The sequence below is a fragment of the Chanodichthys erythropterus genome, chromosome 12 (assembly GCF_024489055.1).
Source record: "Chanodichthys erythropterus isolate Z2021 chromosome 12, ASM2448905v1, whole genome shotgun sequence".
Classification (NCBI taxonomy): Eukaryota; Metazoa; Chordata; class Actinopteri; order Cypriniformes; family Xenocyprididae; genus Chanodichthys; species Chanodichthys erythropterus.
In genome coordinates this window covers 39,202,271-39,225,638 of record NC_090232.1, presented here as the reverse complement: position 1 = coordinate 39,225,638, position 23,368 = coordinate 39,202,271, and the positions used below count along the sequence as shown (strand labels likewise).

At 42.4% G+C, this 23,368-nt stretch overlaps 1 protein-coding gene across 1 annotated transcript in view; it reads right to left on the bottom strand.

Annotated features, from left to right (window-relative positions):
• cfap58 (cilia and flagella associated protein 58) overlaps positions 1–23,368 on the bottom strand; it is a 144,443-nt gene that overhangs the window by 60,381 nt on the left and 60,694 nt on the right. The window contains exons 12-13 of the mRNA XM_067404945.1: positions 17,244–17,384; positions 8,395–8,618 (exon numbers count right to left, since the gene is read on the bottom strand). Of these exons, the coding sequence (XP_067261046.1) occupies positions 8,395–8,618; positions 17,244–17,384 (365 nt within the window). The remainder of the gene's footprint in view (positions 1–8,394; positions 8,619–17,243; positions 17,385–23,368) is intronic.

Here is a 23,368-nt window from a genome sequence, read left to right as displayed (position 1 = left end):
CACCTTTTCCTGGAGCTTTAATAAAATACTTTTAGTGGCACTCAGTTTGATCTGTTCTTAACAAAAGCTTCTTAGCATTGGGTGCATACAAATACATGGCTGTTTTTGTACACTCAAAGGATATTCTACATATAAGAAAGAGAATAACATAAAATGTGACACAGTAATTACTGGCATCAGTGCTCATATTAATCTTAGTCAATGGTCATTTTACTGCACCTTACAAAGAACAATAGAGCCCTGAAAGGATTTCCTGTCCAGATTGGGGAAATAAAAGCAGCCTTTCCATTTGCTTGCCTTTTGCTGGCTTTGGCCTTAATTTATGCATTTTAATTGTGTTTTTGGCAAAGCTTTTGTTTTTCTGTTCTCACCATTCTCTCTTCTCAATTGTATTTTGCATAAATACATCACTGTCCACTAAAAGAAAGCATGCCATCCATCTTTCGCTGTCAACAAATTAATTCTGCTGTGACAAATAAATAACTGATTCGGAATGGAAAAAAGGGAACCAACATGCTTTTTTTTTTCAATATGGTTATCTTAGTGTTTTAGTTTGTATTCCTTTCTAGGCATCTTTGCTGTTGTTTCGACTGAGATCTGCATGAAGATATGGAAGGCAGGAAAAGGAGTGGGTTGGGGTATATAGATTGATTTATTCAGGAAGGCAGGGTTGATATCAGGGACTTAAACTTTAATCAACACGCTTATAGAGTTCAGGACTCTCGCCCACACACACATTTCTCTGTGTTGCAGAACGAGTTCTTTCCAGTGGCACCACACAGAAAAATTGTATAAAAAAAACAAAGGCAATTATGTCAAGCCCCGGCCTTGTTACTGTGTACAGGACAAATTGTCATCAGCACCATTAACATCAGCATCCTCCCACTAACTCACCAGTTGCAAACATTAAAGCGTACTTTGTACACGCAGGTCGCACATGCACACTGAATTTGTTTTGCACTAATCAGTTGTTGGGCTTAACAATCCCCTTCCATAGGCCGCAGTGCTTCCACAATAAACCATCCTAAAGCTGACACAAGTGATTCTTTTAAACAACACACATAAAATGTCTCTATCACCTGACAGATATCACTGAAAGTGTCTTGAGATATCCCACCTGTCTCTGTGACAGCCCTGGGCTCTATAAGCTGCCAAAAACAGAATTTGAACACAGCCTGCATGTGTAAGAATAAGAAAATGTGGAGGCGGCTTTCTGCCAACTTCAACCAACTGTGTGAGTTTGGGCCAGTACTACCCGTTTAAAAGATCAGTTCACTTTAAAATGAAAATTACCTCATCTTTACTTACTCCCTAGTCATCCTTGGTGTATATGACTTTCTTCTTTCTGATGAACACAATAGGAGTTATATTAATAAATATCCTGATGCATCCAAGCTTTATAATGGCAGTGAACGGGAAACAACAAGTATGAAGCTCAAGACAGTACTCCACATGGCTCTGGTGGGTTAATAAAGGCCTTCTGAAGCGAAGCGTTTGTGTAAGAAAAATATCCATATTTAACAAGTTTTACAGTAAAATATCTAGCTTCCGCTCGACTGCCTTCCATATTCAACATAGGAAGAAAGCGTAACTGACGTCACGTAAGCGATTTGAACTGCGAGAGGCAATACACTTTCTTCCTAAGTTGAATACGGAAGGCGGTCTAGGTTCAGTATTAAAAATGACTTGAGTGTAGATGCTAAGTGTAACACGGTTAGTAGATGTGGGAAGAAGGAGGCGGGAACCGGCTTTAATCTCAAAATAAACAAACAAAACGAAAGTTATGCCGGCAGACCCTCACGGACGTCTGCTGGCCACACAAACAAACATAATAAAACATAAAATAAAGTCCAGGCGGGTCCGCCCTGCTCGTCACATACCCCCAACGCCCCTTGCAGGCCGGGGGGTACTCCCGCGACTGCGCTTACTCTCCCCCGGGGCCTGTCTCGGCGGCCGCAGCAGGAGACGGAAGCAAGGGGAGCGACAGGACGAGAGAGGGGAGAGAGGAAAAAGAAATCTTGGTCCGGTTCCCTGACACACTGCCGCTCGATCCTCAGCCTGCCAAGAGGCTCTTCTTCGCGATGCCATGCGGTGGCACTGGACACTCGGTGGACGGCCCGATCCTCGACCGCCTCCTGGCGGCCGGCGATGGCTCCTCCGACTGAGGGCAGCCGGCAGCGAGTTCCCTTGTTGGCGGACGGCAGCAGGCTCCGGCCCGCGGCGAACGGCGGCGACTCCTCTGCTCCCTCTTGGACGGCAGCCACCCCACCTCGTCCCAGGGGCACGGCCTCGAGCTCTCCGTCCCACCTTTCACTAGGCTCCAGCACCACCGCCTCGGGCAGCCTCTTGCGGTCTTCCCACTCCCGCGCTGCCCGAACTCCGCAGCACCGCGATCCCCCTCAGCAGCGAGGGCTCTCCGACAGTATGTCCTTCCTTCCTCCCGGGTTTCGGCACCAATGTAACACGGTTAGTAGATGTGGGAAGAAGGAGGCGGATTCAACAAAACTTTAATCTCAAAATAAACAAACAAAAAACAAAAGTAATGCCGGCAGACCCTCGCGGACGTCTGCTGGCCACACAAACATAATAAAACATAAAATAAAGTCCAGGCCTGGTCCTCTCTCGTCCTTCACTGACGTCGCTCCTCCTTTTATGCCTCCGGAGCTCCTCCGTGAGAGACTCGCGCTGTTCCCTCACGGCTCTAGCCCGCCCTGCTAGTCACAAGTACCAGTGAACCAGTATTAAAATAATTTTCGTTTTCTGGAATATTTGATTTTGATAGGGCAAATGCCAACTTTTTGAGAAAGTAATTCTGCAACAAGTTGTATAATCTGCAGTCAGCTGGTCATTACTGAAAAAAAATAAATAAATAATAATTCTGGATGATGCAAGACCCCTCTGCTTCAGTGTTTATTTTGCAATAATGACTGGCTGACTGCATATTATGCCTTGCTTAGACCTTTTTATATATATATATATATATATATATATATATATATATATATATATATATATATATATATATATATATATAACTAAAAGCAAGATGGCATTTTTTCTGTCCCTTATTTGAATCAGAGTTTTACCAGCTTTCACCAACCATGTGTAAAGACTGCATGCATAAAGACCCTCTTATCTACAGGATTGAATCTTTGGTTTGATCAAGCAAAGCAGCCTATTATGCCATGTTACAAGTAAGGCTCAAGGTAGCTCAGCTAGCAGTTAGCCAATGCTTAAGGAACGTTTATTTAATGCTCATGAAATATTCATGCTGATCAGAATGGAAGCGGATTACTGGTAATTCGTCTGTTAGGATGCCACTCAGCAGCTGAAAAATTAAACTTTTGTAGTTTTTGACACTGTAATCACAGTAGAAGCACATTTTGCCCGAGTCAGGTACCAAAATTTGCTAATAAATAAATATTATATTATATTATTTATGGTATTTTTTAGCACCATGCCATGAAACCCTAGTATGCAATGTAGAGTAAAATACTTTATAATATAACAGAGTATGATCTAACATACTTCATCACTGTTCACATTTGCCATGTTGCCACGTAATTTTAATTCGTAGAAAATGACACATTTCAATGATATACTGGTTGCTGAACTAGAAATGTTCACGGTTAAAAGAGGAAATCAAGTAATAAAGGTAGAAAGGATGGAGGACAAGTGCTACTGGGCACCGGTGTGAGACAGATATGGAGGAAGAGAGAAAGAAAGAGAGCAGTTACAGAAATGTGCCTACAGCAGTGCACATATAAAACAATGAGCTGTGATAGAGTCCAAGGCCTCTGTCCGGAAAATGTGCACCAGTGAGCTAAAATGTCAAAGGTAAGGTCTATCTAAGGTCCCCACCCCACCCCCTATCTCTCTCGTTCTGTTTTTCTTTGTATTCCTGTCCATTTCTCAGAAAAGCAATTATATAATGTTCCTCTAATGAAATAAAAAACGCGGGAATGGAGGGGTTTGAGAGCAGTAGAACATGTACTAATGCTCGTGTAAGAGCTGTTTTAATTGACGTGAAGTGCACGTAAGGGTAACCATGTGATTCAGGCAGAGTTAGCCAAACATAATTTATTTTGGAGTATGGGCTCTTTGAAATCATTTGAAATGGAAAGACCTCCTCATTACAGAAGACAAACACCCAACGCAACAATTTGCTTCAAAGCTGGATCAAAGAAAAAACTCATACACACATAAACACCATCAATGGTCCGTGCTCTGTATTGTTCATTCCACTCTGTGATTTTAATCTTCTAATGAATATTCCAGGCAAAACTCAACAGAATTTAGTTCATTATGGCATAAATTATCATGGTCTCATTTACTGAAAAATTGGAAGGTAAAAATTAGTACAATACAGTTCATGTAAGAAGACAAGCACTGTCTGGGAAGCTACTTTGAAACTGTTTACAATTTACTCAGAGTAGTTCTACTGCAGTCAATCTGCCCATTCAAAAAATGTAAATATTTACACCACAAAGTAGTTAACGACATTTGGGCTTTTCACACTGTGCTTAACCCTGGGTTATCATTGTTCTAAACACCGCTTTTAACCCCGGGTAAAGGAAAGTTTCACACTTGTAATTTAGAAGCGGGGTTAGCGCTGCTTTTTACCCGGGGTTACAAAACCCTGGTCCGGTTTTGCGGTGTTAACTTGTACAGTGTGAAACAATGCAGTGTTAGAATTTTACATCGGGTACTCATATTTGCCTGCTTTAGACAGTCACAGAAACACTGTGCATTAAATATAAACAGTAAATTTAGCATTTGAGAGGAAAAATGTCAAATGCTGACAGAAAACGCGACAATTTGAGTGAAGAAGAGACAGTTTCATTCTTACCTTTATAGTCTGAAATGTCCATTTAGTATAAACTCGATAGTACAGTCAGTAATACGAAGATGCACAGTGTTAGAGCTATGTAAACAGGTTTAATCCAATCAATGACACTGACACCGCAAATATGCAAATAAGAATGTTAACCCAGGATTTAGGAATGTACGATGTGAAAAGTCAGTTTATGAATACCCAGGATTAATTGTTAACCCCCGGAAAATTAAGAGCAGTGTGAAACATGAAGCAAAATATTTTTTTTTAAAGTACCCCTCAGAACAACATGTGAGAAGTGCTGTACGCAAGAAAAAGTGAGAGTACCCTACAGATTAAAATAGAGAAGTCCACTTTGAGCACTGATGACACATGATGACCTGGTGGGGAAAAGTCTGAGCATGTATCTATGTTTGATTTAAAATTGCATACATTATCATTATGTACATGAGCCTTGATTGCAGTCTATTTTGAGAAGCTCATTTGACTGTCATTATTAAGAAAATGGTTGCATTTACATTCCAATCATTCTCTCTCTCTCTCTCTATTGAGTGGATGTTAAGACGAATAAGTTTCCTTGGCACATCTGAGCACAGTTCTTATGGACCAGAGGAATTTTCGCCCATCTTTTATGCAGCTTTGTGGTTCTGTATAGCACAGCTTAATTGCTAAGTTGCACAGAGGCAGGGAATTATTTGTGACAGAATCACAAGCTTGCTGATAAGAGTTCAGGGGCCCATGACTTGACAAACTAACACAGCGGCATCAAGTCAAAATTGTCACCCTGGCACCTTCTGCTTCAGTTGGTGACAACAGCGGTACAGCAACTCTCCTTAGGTCACTCTACAGGAATAGATGAACTCCCATCTGAACTCTGTTTAATTTTTTTAGAGTGTCATTATTACAGACTATTCTGAAATATTACATGAACCACTTACTATGAGATTCCTGAATATATCTCTATGAAGTGGGATCGATTCCTTTGACTCTACAAAGAAAACTCAGAAGTACACTATTGTATCCTTAATAAATGGTTTTTGTTCCATTATCCTGAGAAGCATATATTTTGTAAGCTAACTGCTTGCAAATAGATCTACTTCTTTTTTTACTGTTTTTTATAAACTAAATACAGCCTTGTTGAGCATAATCGTAAAAAAAAAAAAAAAAAAAAAAAGCAATCCTGAGCAATTTTTGGATTTTTGTATTGTAGTGCTTCTCACATTACTGGAAGAAACTCGGATGTTGCCGCATTCTTCATTTGTAAGTCGTTTTGGATGAAAGCATCTGCTAAATGTATAAATGTAAACATAGAAGGATGTCAGTTCCTCATGAGACTTTCCTTTCATAGACTTGTCCCAGAAACCCTAAAGCCTAAAGGAAATGTTTCTTCACACCAGGCACCGATATGCTACAGTCAGCATCTTTGAGGGAACTACATTGCACTGATGACAGCAATAATGACTAAAATTTGCCACCTGTTTACCAGAGAGGCTTGTATATCTGCAGAGTTCTTGGCATCCAAGCTCGGCATCAAGTCAACCCATCTGGCACAGTGGCTGCTTACTAGTCTCTCTGAAACCTTACCACTAACCTATTGATTCTCACATATGTTTCAGAATATAGGAATGACACATCTATGTTTTCCGTTAAGAGTTAAAGGTGCTACAGGGCATGGCTAGTCTGGAGAGAGATGTGACTGCTCATTTTTTAGCAGATAGATGCATTTAACATTTATAGTCTTTTTGAAGGTGGAAAAAAAGCTCTTTAAAATGAGACTGCCGATCCAGCTGCAGCCGACTAGCAAGAAAATCATGGTTCATGGATGGGCTGATAAAAAAGAACTAGCCCTTCCTTTATCTCAGAGAAACACACAGTAGTTTTCTTCTTGAATGAATCCCCACTTTGAACTATTCAGTTGAGTAAATGATTTGTGTGAATCATTTAAAATCACTCATTAAGACAGTCACTTGTTTCATTCAATAGGCTTGTTCGAGGTGCATCGGTAAAGAACAGCGAGAGCAAATGGAGAGCACACGACTCCTTTATCTTCTGAATCGCTTGTGCAGTACTTTGCCGTCATACACCAATCGGTCTGCGCAGCGCCAAGGCATCTCTAACAAGTCTATTGATGAATTAGAGCTGTGAACGAATTGTTTGAGTGAATGATTCAATGACTCATTCATAAAGGCAGTCTCTTATTTTGTTCTTGAATAAATGAGTGTTGTGAACAAATCATTTAAGTGAATGATTCATTGGCTCATTCATAAAGACAATTCACCCTTCGCTGGGAGTTTTATTGACAGGAAACATGACCAATCATATCTCTGAATCCGCAATTTTGTCCGACAAACAAACCAGACAGGAGAGTTAGTAGATTAACATTGGTGGATTGAACTTGAAAAATTGTGTATACAGATGTCTTTCCGTGGTTGAAACACCATAACTTCTGATGTACATTCAAGTCGTGCTAAGAAACACTAAGAAGAGATGATTGGTTTATGTGTCGCCTGAACTGAGGCGCTACAGCGATCTGTCATGACACACTAAAGAGGCACAAACATGGCTTGTCGGACATAGCAAAAGTAACTAAGGGGGGCGGGTCTTTGTGAAGGGTCAGTTGGTTTGTCCATGAAGAAGAAGAAGAAGATGGAGAAAGTATCTTTCAGTGACTCTCTTATTCTCTCAAGAAAACATTTGGTTAAATTGATTGGAAATGCAAATGGAACCAATGGAAATTTCAGTACAAAATTCAGGCTCACTGAATATTTAGCAACTTTGCAATAGCCTGAGAGATAGAAGAGGAACAATAAGTGAAGTCATCACCACCCCTCATGTTACTAAAATAATAAGCAGAGGGTTAGTAAAACCCATCTATTATAGATCTGACTTTAGATGCGAGACCTGCCAGTGCTTCCTACAGTGAGCTGTTGCTGCCACCTTTTTACTCAGACAAGATTTCTATTAAAAGTGATGTTTACCGCATGTCTTTTGTGACAAAAAAGTGACTGTTATTGAGTGGTGAATTGTGGCTTTTGAAAATATCAATAAACTGCTCACGGGAAAAATACTGACAAGAGAATTATCTGACAAGCCCCCAATTAGTTTCATCTCTCTGTGCCGTATGTACCTTTGATTGAGGCATAATCATTATGTCATTATACCTCTAAAGAGTGCATGAGTATTGCAGAAAAGCAATCAAACACATGTATCTATGTTTTAGAGTGTTAGATGTAAAAATGATTAACTATAGCTTTTGAATGCAGTACATTTGTGCCATCAAAGTATGACCGTGAATCATAAAGTTCAAAAGTGCATCAAGTGGTTCACTTATTCAATATTCTGCCAGCTTACTTGCCATACTGCAGTCTACATGAACCGTTAACAGCTTTCACACAAATCAAGTGAATCGATCTCTGACATCAAACATGCTTTAGTGTGAAATCGCCCTAAGCCAAGTCTTAGTGTGCCAGTGCAATAAGAAACAGAAACATATGCTCATATGTGGACAGATACATTGAAAAGAAATTACATATTGAGTAAACTACACCATCTTGTGTTACCTGAGGTCTTCCACATTTGAGACGGTCTTGTTGAGGACGGTCTTTTCTCGTTTTTGCTTCTTGATCTCTAGCTTCAGGAGTCTGATATCTTCCACTCTTTCGTTGTAATGAAGATCGCCCTTGTTCATGATGGACTGTTGAATTTTGATCTTTTCGTATAGTAGTTTCAGCGCATCGTTTCTCTTCACCAACTGCGTCCCCAGGAGGTCACGCTCGCTTATCACCTTGATAACAAAGACAAACACATGTACAATGAATAAACAAATGGAGATAAATGGCAACATACTAAAAAATTAGTAGCAGTCAATACCAAAACCAGTAATACTTCAATATCTTGTCAGTTAATTAATATATTGATTGAATATAAAAACTGGTATTGTTACATTCCTTTTATTTTAGTATCAACTTGGTACCAAAGTTCTGGAACTTTTTGACACCTCTACACTCTTAAAAATAAAGTTTCCAAAAGGGGGTTTTCGCAGTGATGTTATAGAAGGGCCATTTTGGGTTCCCCAAAGAAACTGTCAGTGATCAGTTCTTAAAAGAACCACTTTTTTTCTTACTGTAAAGAACATTTTAATAACATTTGTTCACTATAAAGTCATACTGTAAAGTTGACTATAAAGAACCTTTTGTGCAAAGAAAAGGTTCCATGCGTAGATGCTACATTTGACCGCTCCAGATGCGTTGGCGTGCCTGCCATCTTTGAGCGGTCAAAGTGTCGTCACTCACAGTAAGAATCATTGTGCAGCTTCTGGTTGTGAAACCGGTGACATTTATATTCCCGAACAAATGGTATAACCATTCACAGTTGATAATGTGTTGGTTTGAGGTTTTATATATATTAACTCAATATTACGTTTTTAAACTATGATAACCTTTTAATGTAGTGTTTGCTAATTCCTTCGTCTAGTTGTATTGTGTTAGTTTAGCAACAACATCTGAGTAGTGTATTTATATTTTCAAAATCCACAATTCACCAATAACAGTCACATTTTTGTCACAAAAGATATGCGATAAACATCACTTTTAATGGAGTTCTTGGCTGAGTCTATTGCAGATAAAGATAATCATACATGCATCTAACGTCTCGGTTACAAAGGTAACCCTCGTTCCCTGAAGGAGGGAACGGAGACGTACGTCGGACAGACCGACGAATAGGAATCTCGCTAGAGAGGCCAATCTACTTCGAGTGTAACTAAACGAGCCAATGCACATTGGCATGCAATCATATGCATCAGCTGCTCGCCTCGCAGCGCGGGTATATAATGAGCAGCAGGTGCGTTGCATCTTCAGGTTTTCGCTGAGGAGCCGAACCGGATAGGCGGCAGCATCAGCGGGGTACAGCGACTGTGGCGACGGGACGTACGTCTCCGTTCCCTCCTTCAGGGAACGAGGGTTACCTTTGTAACCGAGACGTTCCCATTCAGTCGGTCACGTTCGACGTACGTCGGACAGACCGACGAATAGGAATCCCTACCAAAGCGCCACAGGAGCTGCCCCCTTCCAGCGCTCTGTTGCAAGCCACCTGAACCCCCTTGCCTGAGGATGGTGGGACAGGGCTAACACAGAGAGAGTCGATCACTGCTGTTCCCCAAAACCCATTCAGTGAGACTATTGGATAACGCTGGGAAAGCGTACCCTTCGCTGGGAAAGGAACGCTGCGGAAGCCACATCCTTCCCCGAAGGAGTTATGTGGAGAAGTACATATGGACTAACCCTGTAGGGCTGTGCTACATATGGAAGAGCTGGGGTGACTCCAACCCGATGAAGGGTAGGTTCTCCCAGAGGGAAAGACACGGGCTTCGTTTAGGAGCAACCGTGGAACCAACCATATGGGATCCCCGTAGGGTCACACATATGGAACCCAGCCTAAACCCGGTTCTCAAGGATACAACGGAGTATAGGCCTGGCGCCAGACGCTCCGCCACGTCGGCTGCCGAAGGGATATCGGAGGACTCGACAGGGTCTGCCTTGTAGGGACTCTCTGGAGAAAAGAAGCGCATGTAGCGCAGCAAGCCGACACTAAGCCGGGGCCTCTCCGTGCCTCTGACCTGTGGCGAGAACATGGGAGGAGACCGGCTCGACACGAAGGCTATAGTATCTAGCGAACGTGTTAGGTGTCGCCCAGCCCGCAGCTCTACAAATGTCTGTCAGCGAGGCGCCACGAGCCAGCGCCCAGGAGGATGCGACACCTCTCGTGGAGTGAGCATACAACCTGAGCGGGCAGGGCACACCCTGAGCTTGGTAAGCCAGGGCGATGGCATCCACTATCCAGTGGGCCATCCTCTGCTTGGAGACAGCCTTTCCCTTCTGCTGGCCTCCATAACAGACAAGAGCTGGTCTGAGGTCCTGAGGCTTTAGGTTCTGTCTATGTACAGTCGCAAAGCGCGGACTGGACAGAGTAAAGCCAGGGCTGGGTCTGCCTCCTCCGAGGGCAGCGCTTGCAGGCTCACCACCTGGTCCCTGAAGGGACTGGTAGGAACCTTGGGCACATAGCCAGGCCGGGGTCTTAGTACCACGTGGCTATCACCCGGCCCGAACTCCAGGCACGATTCGTCGACCGAAAATGACTGCAGGTCCCCTACCCTCTTGATGGAGGCCAATGCCACCAGCAGCAAAGTCTTCATAGACAGAATCTTTAAGTCTACTGACAGCAAAGGCTCAAAGGGAGCAATCTGAAGTGCTCTCAGCACCAGAGTGAGGTCCCAAGAGGGTATGGAGAGGGGACGAGAAGGATTTAACCGTCTCGCCCCCTAAGGAACCTGATGACCAGGTCGTGCTGACCAACAGATTTGCCATCTAAGTGGTCGTGGTAAGCGGATATAGCAGCAGTATGGACTTTTGAGGGTGGAGGGGGGACAGCCTACGCTCCAACCCTACTGCAAGAAGGAAAGCACGACTCTGATCGAGCATCTTCGGGGGTCTTCCCGGCGAGAAGAGCACCACTCGACGAACAGGTTCCACTTTGGAGGCGTAAGCACGTCTCGTAGACCGTGCACGTGCCGAAGTGATGGTGTTAAGTACCTCAGGGGGTAAGTCACCTAGAACCTCCGCATCCCGTCCAAGGGACCAGACATGGAGTTTCCAGAGGTCTGGACGCGGGTGCCAAAGAGTGCCCCGTCTCTGAGAAAGAAGGTCTTTCCTCAGAGGGATGGGCCAGGGAGGGGCTGTCGCGAGGAGTGAGAGTTCTGGGAACCAGGTCCGGTTGGGCCAGTAAGGCGCAACTAACAAGACCTGCTCCTCGTCCTCCCTGACTTTGCACAGGGTCTGTGCAAGTAGGCTCACTGGGGGAAACGCATATTTGCGCAGGCCCCGGGGCCAGCTGTGAGCCAGTGCATCTGTCCCGAGTGTCCCCTCGGTCAGAGAGTAAAACAACTGGCAGTGGGAGGTTTCTGGTGAGGCAAACAGGTCTACCTGAGCCTTTCCGAATTCTCTCCAGATCAGCTGAACCACCTGGGGGTGGAGTCGCCACTCTCCTGGCAGCGCAGCTCGTGATAGCTCGTCGGCCACACGGTTGAGCACACCGGAGACATGAATGGCGCGAAGCGACCTCAGATGCTTCCGACTCCACAGGAGGAGATGGCGGGCGAGTTGTGACATGCGACGGGAGCGTAGACCACCTTGACGGTTGATGTACGCAACGGTCGCAGTGTTGTCCATACGGACCAGTACATGCTTGCCCTGAAGCAGGCCTTTGAGGCGGCTCAGAGCAAGGCGTACTGCCAGCAACTCGAGGCAATTGATGTGCCAATGCAGATGGGGTCCCGTCCAAACCCCTGAGACTGCATGCCCATATTACGTGGCACCCCAGCCGGTGGCAGAAGCATCTGTGAACACCACAGCATGCCGGGACACCTGTTCTAGGGGCACTCCTGCCCGAAGAAACAAGGGGTCCGACCACGGACTGAAGGTTCGGCGGCACTCCTGAGTGATTGGCACCCGGAATGTGCCGCGCTGCCACGCCCATCTCGGGACTCGGCCATGAAGCCAGTGCTGAAGCGGTCTCATATGAAGCAGACCGAGCGGTGTTACAGCCGCAGCAGCCGCCATATGCCCCAGGAGCCTCTGAAAGAACTTCAGTGGGACCGCTGTCCTGCCATTGAATGTATTCAGGCAGTTCAACACTGACCGAGCACGTTCCTCTGTGAGGCGTGCTATCTGCTCGACCGAATCCAACTCCATACCGAGAAAAGAGATCCTCTGCACCGGGGCGAGTTTGCTCTTTTCCCAGTTGACCTGAAGCCCCAACTGGCTGAGGTGTCTGAGCACCAAATCCCTGTGTTTGCACAACTGATCCCGGGACTGTGCTAGAATGAGCCAGTCGTCGAGATAGTTGAGAATGCGAACACCCCGTTCTCTCATGGGAACAAGGGCTCCCTCCACGACTTTCGTGAAGACGCGGGGAGACAGGGCCAGCCCGAAGGGTAGGACTCTGTACTGATATGCTCAACCTTCGAACGCGAATCTCAGGAATGGCCTGTGTCGCGGAAGAATTGAAACATGGAAGTACGCGTCCTTCAGGTCAATCGCTGCAAACCAATCTCGGGGACGGATGCACTCGAAAATGCGTTTCTGCGTGAGCATTTTGAATGGTAGCTTGTGGAGGCTCCGATTCAAAACTCGCAGGTCCAAGATCGGTCGTAACCCGCCGCTTTTCCTGGGTACAATGAAGTAGGGGCTGTAGAACCCCGACCTCAAATCGGCTGGAGGGACCGGCTCTATCGCGTCCTTCGCCAGTAGGACTGCGATCTCCGCACGCAGGACAGGGGCATCGGCATCTTTCACTGTAGTGAAGAGGACGTCCAAGAACTACGGTGGGGGAGCCTGGCGAACTGAATCGCAAAGCCGACCCTGATGGTCCGAAGGAGCCAGCGAGACGGACTGGGGAGCGCTAACCCGGCTCGCAGAGACCGTACAAGCAGGACCAAAGGGACCACCGGTGTACCCGCAGCAGGGCAGCGAGGTGGAACACAGGGACGCGGCTCGGGGGGCTCTCTTTGTGAGGCGGCCCGAAGCGGCGTCACAGTGTGCTAGGCAACACTTACCTGGCTCCACGGATGGACAGAGGGAGCAGTCGAGGCTTTGGCTGCCCGCTGCTCGCTGCTGTCCACTGGCGACAGAAGAGGGGGATGAGAGTGGTGAGGTTTTTCTCCTCCCACTGCTCTCCAAACCCTCTTCAGACCTGGAAATGGAGGAACTGCTCTTTAAAAATTTGGGTACCGCTGCCTCTTGGGTCAGTGGCGGAACAGAAACAAACCCAATAAAGGATTTACCACCTGGCCCTCCTCCAGGGGTGGAAGAGCAGCCCCACCCATCTCTGGGTCGCCCGTCTCAGGGGTGATTCTCACCAACCAGTTAAACAGCTGCAGAGACGGGAGGCGTCATCTCCCCGCAATGGATACAGCAGAGCCTGCTGGGCCGGAGTTTCTTGCAGGGGACGACACCCTTGGCGACGAGCAGACTGAGGGGCGGCCCAAGAGGAACTCAATGGTTTGTCATGGGAAGCTCCCCTATCCGCTACTAACTGAGGAGAACCGCTGGGCTCAGTCCTCGACAGTGTCACCGAAAGGCCACCTCGTAAGATGGGAGCATTGAGAAAGCATTTAGCTTGACAACCTCTCACACCTCACAAGGTAAGCCAGGGGGCACTTCTGGACCACGGAGGTGGACATCGTCTGGCTGAGGGCCTGCGCCGTGACTTTGATCACGGTTAGTCAACAAGCGCAGCTCAACCCCAGCACAGAACTACCCTCATGCAAAAAGAGTGCCTTGGCCTCACATGCAGGGTGGGTGTGGTCTGTGTACAGCCACCCCATCCAAGAGGGTAGTGAGAGAGGAAATACTTATGCAGATTGGCACCTTTGGCATTCCATATTTATGGCACCAATATACCCCCATACTGCCAAGTTTTCCATGCACATCTGGAAGACCCAGGAAAGCATGGCTGTAAACTCTGAATCTGAGTCAGCATAAGCACACACCATTACAGTGGGCAGCGTCACCCTCATTTCCAGAGCATAACAGCACTCTCTCCGATGCTGCAATCGACGTCTGTCCCTCAGCTGGAGCTCTGAATGAAATGCTAGGTTCCCCTATGAAAAGGACCAGCAATCCAATCCAGAAACTGCACAGCTTGCAATGCGCTAGAGAGGGAGGGGCCCTAGGGGGTTGGTTCCCCGAAGGAACCCCTCAACCTCATGTCACCCAAGCCATATCAGCAAAGTAGACCTCTTCTGGTGCACCAGAGAGGGCGCTACAATGGAGATTACGCAAGGGAACCGCGCATCTAGAGCGCCGAGCGAGCGCTGGGTTGCCGTGACAACCCGCGCTGCAGCCCGGCAGCTCGACGGCACACGACACGCAGAGGAGCGAGAGGTTTGCTCTCGCTGATCTCCGCGGTCTCCCAGAGTGTCGGGCAGAGCCGCGGCTGTGCTTTTACACACAAGCGGCAGCTGGCCAACAACAGAGGGGACTCAAGCTTCCCGGAGAAAGAAGAGTCACGACCGGCGTGTCGACGTGATCATGTTCTCATATGAAAACATGAACACCCACGAACATCATTTCAGCACGCGCCCAGACATGCGAAACGGTGATCGTGGCCGTCAGTGAGGACAGGAACGATCGCATCCAGAAACACAAGTAGGATGTCGTCTTTAAAAAGACGCGAATCTACTTGTGTAAGCTCTTTCAGGGACTTTACTCTTTTAGAAGTGCTGAAGCACGCAGGGGAACGGCCACCGCAACACAGACAGGGATTGTGTGCAGCCTGTCATGTGCTTTCTCTCTCTTTGAAGGCGCTCACTCTTACCAGCCGTAAAAACGGCTTTTCAGCGCTCAAAAGCGCACCGTACCGGCCGTGAGAACAGCCTTCTGACGCTGTCAAACAGCTATTTGCTCAAAAACGGCAAACGAAACAGAAAAAGAGAGGACGTCGACCCCGCTGCTGTGCTGTTCGCCCGCACTCGGAAAAAAAGAGAAGTTCAACCAAAAGCTTGACTCGTCTTCTAGCAGACACTCGCTTGCAGAGAACAGGAACAAACACCGTTCGGCTCCGAAGCGAAAAGCTGAAGATGCAACGCACCTGCTGCTCATTATATACCCGCGCTGCGAGGCGAGCAGCTGATGCATATGATTGCATGCCAATGTGCATTGGCTCGTTTAGTTACACTCGAAGTAGATTGGCCTCTCTAGCGAGATTCCTATTCGTCGGTCTGTCCGACGTACGTCGAACGTGACCGACTGAATGGGAACTATGGTTGCAGACGCTCAGTCAATTTGCTCTCCAGTGTTCACGGACCGGCTTTGACCATTCCAAAATGGTGGATGGCTTACATATCATAGCCCATAGAAACAGCTGCTAATGAGGCATCTATATACAGTATATATATATGGATAAAGTTTCTTCATAGAACCATAGAGTGTACAAGCATCTGTGAGAAGTACTTTTACCTCTGACTGAGGTAAGATGATATATTATAGAAATAAAGGCAGGCCAGTGTTTATGTGCACTCTGCAAAGATTTGATGATTCAGCAGTGCTGGTCTTTTCAGGATAATAGCCAAAAATTTCATGCAACATAACAAATGTGTTGAACGTTTGGGAAAATGTCTTATAAAGAAGTTTTAGAGTCTTTTACTTGTAGGTGTTTATTTCTTCTGTGGTTTTAATAAAAAGTCAGGGGAGAAAATGTATGGAAGGCCATGTGCAATAAATAAATATAACATTCCCTCATCTAAATAAATTATGTGTTACTGTACACACCATATATACTGAAAGGATATTATTAAAATGGCATATTTACTTTCTTTCTGAACTTTCACCAAACTACACTGTATGGATACAATTCTGCATGCTAAATGCAGAACAGCTATATGTGTATTGAATGATGTACAGCATTCAATTTGGTTTAGAGAGATCAGGGATGTACAGACGATGAAGCTTTATGAATATGAGTGTGAACCAGAGGAATGTGAAAACTGGTGTCAGCAGAGGCAATTTGGACAGTTTGCCCTTTGAATTAGCTAACCTTTACCAAAGAACCAATGTCAGCAATGTACAGCAGCAGATATTAACATTACATTCACTTTATGATCTTTATAGTGGCATAATTGATTTACTGTACCAAAGAAAAAAAAAAACAAAAAAAATGATGTTACGGATTGTGTTAAAATGTATTTATGAACACATTTTCTTTTTTAACTATATTCAAGCAATGGGATAATTCACTGAATGCATTTATCTGAAAGCCTAAAGTAATCTAAGGGCAAACTTTGAAAAAAAATCTTCTGATTTGATACATAAATATAAGGTATTAATATTTTAAAACTTCATTCTGCTTCACTGCTTTAAAAAAATAATAATAATAATAAAAGATTGTACTGAAATAGTTTTTTTTTTTAAGGAATTTCAGCTATTCAATTAGGCTTTTTTATGGCTTAGACAATTTAAACTTTAAGCCCCTAAAGAATATAAGAATGAATTTTTAAACAGTTAAAATATGTTCACCAAAAGATGCATAAGAGCATCACATGCTATTTGAATTTTTTTGTCTGGTCAGCTGGTTAATCAGGTTCGACTGCTGACTTACTAAGATCACAGGCTCTAAATGTTTCAAAACGCCAAGACCAATTTAGGCTTTCCCAGTGAGTCAATTTCCTCTTGCTATTTTAAAAAGAGTTTGACCCTGGTCCCGCTGGACATTCTTAGAAGTGAGACTCCAGATCTAATGACTTTTGAGTGAACCTAGATTACTGTCTCTTTCATCCTTAGCGTAAACATTCTAGTGAAGAAAGAACACAAGGACACGTAGACACAAGGACTCACAGAAACCTTCCACCTGTCTGTACCTGATCGAGCTCTCTTTTCTGCCGGATCCTCTCAGCATCAGTCTCTGCTATGATCTTCAGCAGCTTGCATTCCTCTGCCTCCTGTTTCTCAATGAACTGTTTTGTCTCTTGAGCCTGTTGCCTCATCTTCTGTAGCTCAACCTGTTGAAAGGTGATCGGTGCAAAAGAGAACAGAATAAAAGTTAAAAACAAAACTGGGGAATTATCTTTCTATTAACTAGTGTTCAAATTTATACACATTTTTAAAAGTTTATCATGCAATAATCACAAATTTTAGCCCATTTAACTTTATTTCAACAACTACTTAAAAATTCATTTTAGCCAACAAAAACATTTTGGTTGACTACAGTGTGCAAAGTGACAAAATGTGTGCCATTTTGTAATTTTTTTTAATTAAAATCGGTTAATTATAATAATGCATGTATTTTCGCCTCATATTGATTATTGTTGACAAAGTCAAAAAATAATTTGGGAATTACATTTTTTTAGTAACTATAAGTAGTCTCAGCCTCAGACATCATGGACCATTGGCTGAATGTCACAAGACATGTGTGTCACATTCTTTAACCCCCTCATGGAAGAAGAAAGCAATCATGTTTACAACTGTGACAATTAGCGCTTATCAGGATCAACTAAATGCTGGATTTTCAAAAGTATGTGAAGTATGTGTAGTTCACAGCATAGTCATAGACAAAACAAACTGTGATTGGTTGCTTTACATGTCAGTAAGTCGCCTCTAGGTGGTCCTTAGCCAATGGAAGCTTACACTTTAGTTTAGGCTCAAATTCTCACTACTAATTAGCATGCATATTACTAGGATATTGGATTATTAAGCACATATTAATTCCTTATTCTGCATTACCATATTCTACATCTCTTAATCCTACCCAATATCTAAACTTTACAACTACTGTACCTTACTAACTATTAATAAGCAGTGATTTGAAGTTTATTGAGGAAAAAGTCGTAGTTAATAGACCAATTTGGTGTTTGCAAACAGCGATGACGTTTTTTGTGGGCGGAGCCTAGCTGGTTGCAGAAAATGACAGTTAAGCAGTAGAAGTCTATGGAACCCACAAAATAAAAGAATTTAAAAAAGTTAATTTCGAGTTTATATCTCACAATTCTGACTTTTATTTCTCGCAAACCTGAGTTTATATCTCACATTTCTTACAAAGAAAAACAGAATTGTGAGATATGCTCGTTATCCTGTAACTCGTTATACTCGTTTTCTGAATTGCAATTTATCCCGCAATTCTGACTTTTTCCCCCTCAGAATTATGAAATAAACTCACAATTGCAAGTTATAATGGCCGAACTGGGATTCATAAACACGCAAATGCAAGAAAAAAAGTCAGAATTGTGAAATAAAAATTTTACAGACTATGTTTAAAAGTTAAAATGTTATAGGTTTAAATATTATTTCATGCTGTAACTGCTATGTATGTATGTCCTCTGAACTGTATATGTGAATATTATGTAGACTTACTGTTTACATCAAATTCCTGCTTTAATAGTGGACTAATCCTTGCAGGTGTCATCAGTCCAGTCTGTGAAATTTCTCTGTTTATCTTCAAAGGACGTTTTTTCAACGATGGTTTTCTTTAAAAATTAAGACTATATTTTTTTGCATTCCGATTCCAACATCCAGAGGCACAACAAAACGTTTTTCTCTTATTCTGTGGATTTTGCACATTTTCCTCCAATTGCTCCCGCTATTTTTCTGCAACCACTATGCGCGCGCAGCTGCAAGTGACGTAATTGTGACGTCTGCTCCAAAGAGGTCTATAGTTAGTTAAAAGTGCACACGTGTAAACACAAAAATCCGCACGAGATCTGATTTTTTTCGCGTTCAATCTGAGCCATTTACTAATGTGGTTTTAAATCGGATACATATCTGATCTCTGGACATGCGACCTACGTCTAAACACGCATATCCGATTCCCGTTGTAATTCCAAGCTACCACAAGGCGAGGGTGACACGTTTGCTTACTAAAAGGTAGCTTTAATGTTAATGTTTGTAATGCACTCACACTAAAAATTTGCAGCTTTAAAAGATAAAATAACAAACGCAAATTACCTTTATTTTCAATCTATCTTTAGTCAGAATTTGTGCTGCAAAACATCCATGACACTGACAGCTCTTAACTTATCCATTCTGGCATGTAATTCTGGTCACTCGACGTGAAATATATAAATAATTTTAATGGCCACTCAAAACCCAAGGGTCTAACATGTGCATGTAAAGCTATCAATGACAATCATTTTGGGTGGGAATTAATGTAAACACAGATATCGAATACTAGTCCCGTCTAAAGTGAATGTAAACACGCTGGCCAAAAAATCGGATGTGGTCAAAAGATCAGAACTGTGCATTAAGGCTTGCAGTGTAAATGCAGCCTGTCTGACTATGACATGGCGAAAGGGAACAGGGTTTGTGTAACATTAGCAACACATTATCATCTGTTTGATAACACAGTCAAGCAAAAGGCTACTCATATTAATTACTGTTATGTGTCCGATGTTGTAAAGAGCGATACCATTGTGCAGCGTTTACCTCAGTGAGTTAAGTGAGTTCATCTCTGAGCAAGGTGTGAGTGAGTGGAGGCAAGGATAATTTGCATATTCATTGATCCGCATACTAAATGAGGCAAGGGTGTAGAGTTACATTAAAGCTATTTTAAGGCATGAATTGAAAAAAGTTTAAATATGTCATTTTGGTGATCAAAAATGAGTTATAAGGAATAAGATTAATGACTACAGGTGGACTTTAACACTGCTATTAACATTCTTTCCTTCTTAAAATTCAAGATTCAAATGCGCTTTACTGACATGATAAACAGATTTACATTGACAAAGCATTAGTAAACATTACACATACACGCACAATAGATGGTCTTTGTAGCGGTTTGCATAAGGAGGATCGAATATGTCCCTGATGTATGTTTAGAGTGCGAGGTTCAAAAGTGCAATTGTGTTTCCATCTCATTTTGTGTGCAGTAAGAGCATAGCATGTCCTCCTTCAGCAGCAAGGTCTGTATCTGTCTGTATCTGGTTTCTTTTGTGTCTGGGCTGTGTTTGCTGAGTCTGTAAACATTCAGAAGTTTAAGTTCAGGGTCGGTCACGGTAGTCAGGTGTGCTGACTATAGTTCATGGTATTCTCTATTACAATGTCCCTCCTTTTGTTGCAATTTCCTCCTGGAGTACAAAAGAAAACACAAAATAAAAATGGACTCTGATTACTCTACTAATAATTGCCCCTGGTTTTATTATGTGCAATTCATCAGTGCATGTTATTCTAGAGAAAACAATGTTTGTTTTTATAGTTATTCATCAAAATGTAATCATTTTCTCTGCCTCTTAAAAAGCTTTTGTTTTTTGCTGATGTAACCAAGGCAAAGCAGGCAAGGGAATAACTTTAACCAGTAATATTAAAGCCTTCACCCTACAGTATTTCCTGATGAATATACAATATTACGAACAAATTGCATCGGCTTTAAGTAGTTTTTGTTTCATTTCATGATAATCTAATTTTGCTTGATAAAGTTTTTGTCCTGAGATCTTGCTGAACATGGTTTAATAGTTAATTAATTAATTTATTTATTTATTTTTGAAAATATGTAGCTCTATCTTAGGTTGGTATGAGGCCATTTTAGAGGCCACAGCCATATTTTTATCCTTCAAGAGGCAATAATATGTCCTTTTACAAAGTCTTGATTTTGTCTTTGCAGTCTACTAAAATTCTAGAAGTGGCAAAGCGATGGGGTGCAAGCGGTGCTCGTACACCCAAAATCCCATCATTTGCTAGTGTACATTTTCATAGTGGTTATAAATATTATAAAAATTAATATATGGCATATATAAATATTATGCATGCAATAAGGTGAGCTACATGACTTCTTCTCCACTTTCTCTCATCCACAAATTCAGAAGCCTACCTTTTAGAAGCATGTGTCAGGCTTTAAAACTCATTATTGATCACCAGGGGCCAGTTGCACCAGCTGTGCGCAAGTTACAACGTAGACTAGTTTTGATGTAAATGGGCACTAAGTTACAACTTACGCACTACTAAATATTTTTGTGTTGCACCATTAAACTTAGTTGAAGCATAACTCTACGTACACACTAAATATTTACGGAAGCCTCCTGTCAGGAGTAACGGTTGGAATAAAATAGCAGACTGACTGAACTGCATCAATAAGCTCTTGTTTTACCTGACAGACTTCATTCTTTACACATATATGATGCTGCTGACATTTACACTGTCTTAAATTTTAAGAGAGAGAACATCATGTGAAAAGATTACTTTGTTAGACACTCTTCAACACGAAACCCGCTAAACAGCGCGCCGCTGTGTGCATCGGTCCTATCACTCCGTGTTGGGCATGTCAAATAAAATCAGTCATAATCAATAAATGTAATTTCTTATGTTTTTGCTGTTGTTTTTGTTTCAGTATTTATTTATTGATCCTTATTAATTTTGTTTCAAATACAGTTTCTGAATGTTATTTACATATAAAAACATTTAGGCCTATGATTAAGTAGTAGGCTATTATATTTAATGGGAACTTATTTTTACTGTTAGCTACGTGAGGCAAAATAAGTCAGAATAAAGGATAAATTGAAATTCACGGAATTTCAACAACTTCTGCTCCTGTATTTGAAGGATCACTGAAGGTAAACGTCATATTATGCGACTACGCATTATTTTACGGATACATTACGAGCTACTAGCTACGTTCTGCCTTAAGAACAAATGGTGCAACCGAATAAAGTACAGAGTTAGTTACAAACTAGCTGGTAGTTACTAAGCCACTAGTGTGGACTTTACGTTCCAATTTAAGAAAGAACTTACAAACGGCTGGTGCAACCCTACCCAGCAGTAAAAGTCGTCATCTTTTGTATTCATGTCTGGATAGTTTTATTTGTTTTGACATTTTTGTATGTACATCAGGGTGTTTTACATGTAGGCTGATGCCGCTCTAAGACTGAGGTGGGGGTGGGGTGGGAGTGGGAGTGGCACTACTAAGTTAATTTACATTAAGAATAACTACTGGGGTAGTAACTTGTTGATATAAGTGCTATAATTCCAAACAAATGTCCAAATAAATTAAATCAAATATTAAATCTCTCCCTTGCCATCCTGACTGTGCTGCCTATAGGCACGTGCCTGTCCTTGGGTGGGAATTATTTAAATGAAGAATAATGTGACATTCCGGGAAGAAAACTCAGCCACTGAGACATTTTAGGGAGTTCAGAAACAGTGCGCACTGCTATAGAGAATAACTCCCTTTGGAGTAATTTTGTGCTTTGTAACTTTTTTTCATGCTCAAATAGCAACATTACACACAAAAGAAAGTTAAAAATGTTAGTTAAAAATGAAATAATGAAAGTTTAAAAAAAAAAATCATAATAGGTCCTCTTTCAGGTATTATCTGGTGTTCTATGCTGCATTCTTGTAGAATTCTGCTGAATTTTTGTCTCATTTAGTACATTCTTCTGTCGACTCCACATCAAGAGAAAGCAATATGCTCTATTACAGATTCAATTCATTTAGTCTGATTCTGATTGGGATGTCAGTTTTGATATTCCTTTTGTTGGCAAACAAGGCTCTTTGTGCCTTTTCCCTTACATCATTCAACGCATGATGTTTCAACCAAGTTCAATATAGGTTTGTGCATGATTGACAAGATAACAGTATATCGGAAATCAATACAGTAAAATTTAATGATTCTCAATATACCACTTGGTACCACAGCAAAAACTATTATTGAACACACTCTTATTTTAATGTATATATTAATAAAGGAGTGTGTTTATCTTATTAGAACCATAGTTCTAAAAAAAAAAAGAAAAAAAAAACAATTTTAATAGTATAATGCATTTTAATAGTTGTATATATATACAGCTATGGAAAAAATTAAGAGACCACTTAACATTGATTTCTGAACTTGGAGTGGTCTCTTAATTTTTTCCATAGCTGTATATATAATATATATATATATATATATATATATATATATATATATATATATATATATATATATATATATATAATGTTTTATGGGGTGATTATTATTCCTGTGATCTCCTGCATGCTCCTAGTTGGACACACAACCTTTAAA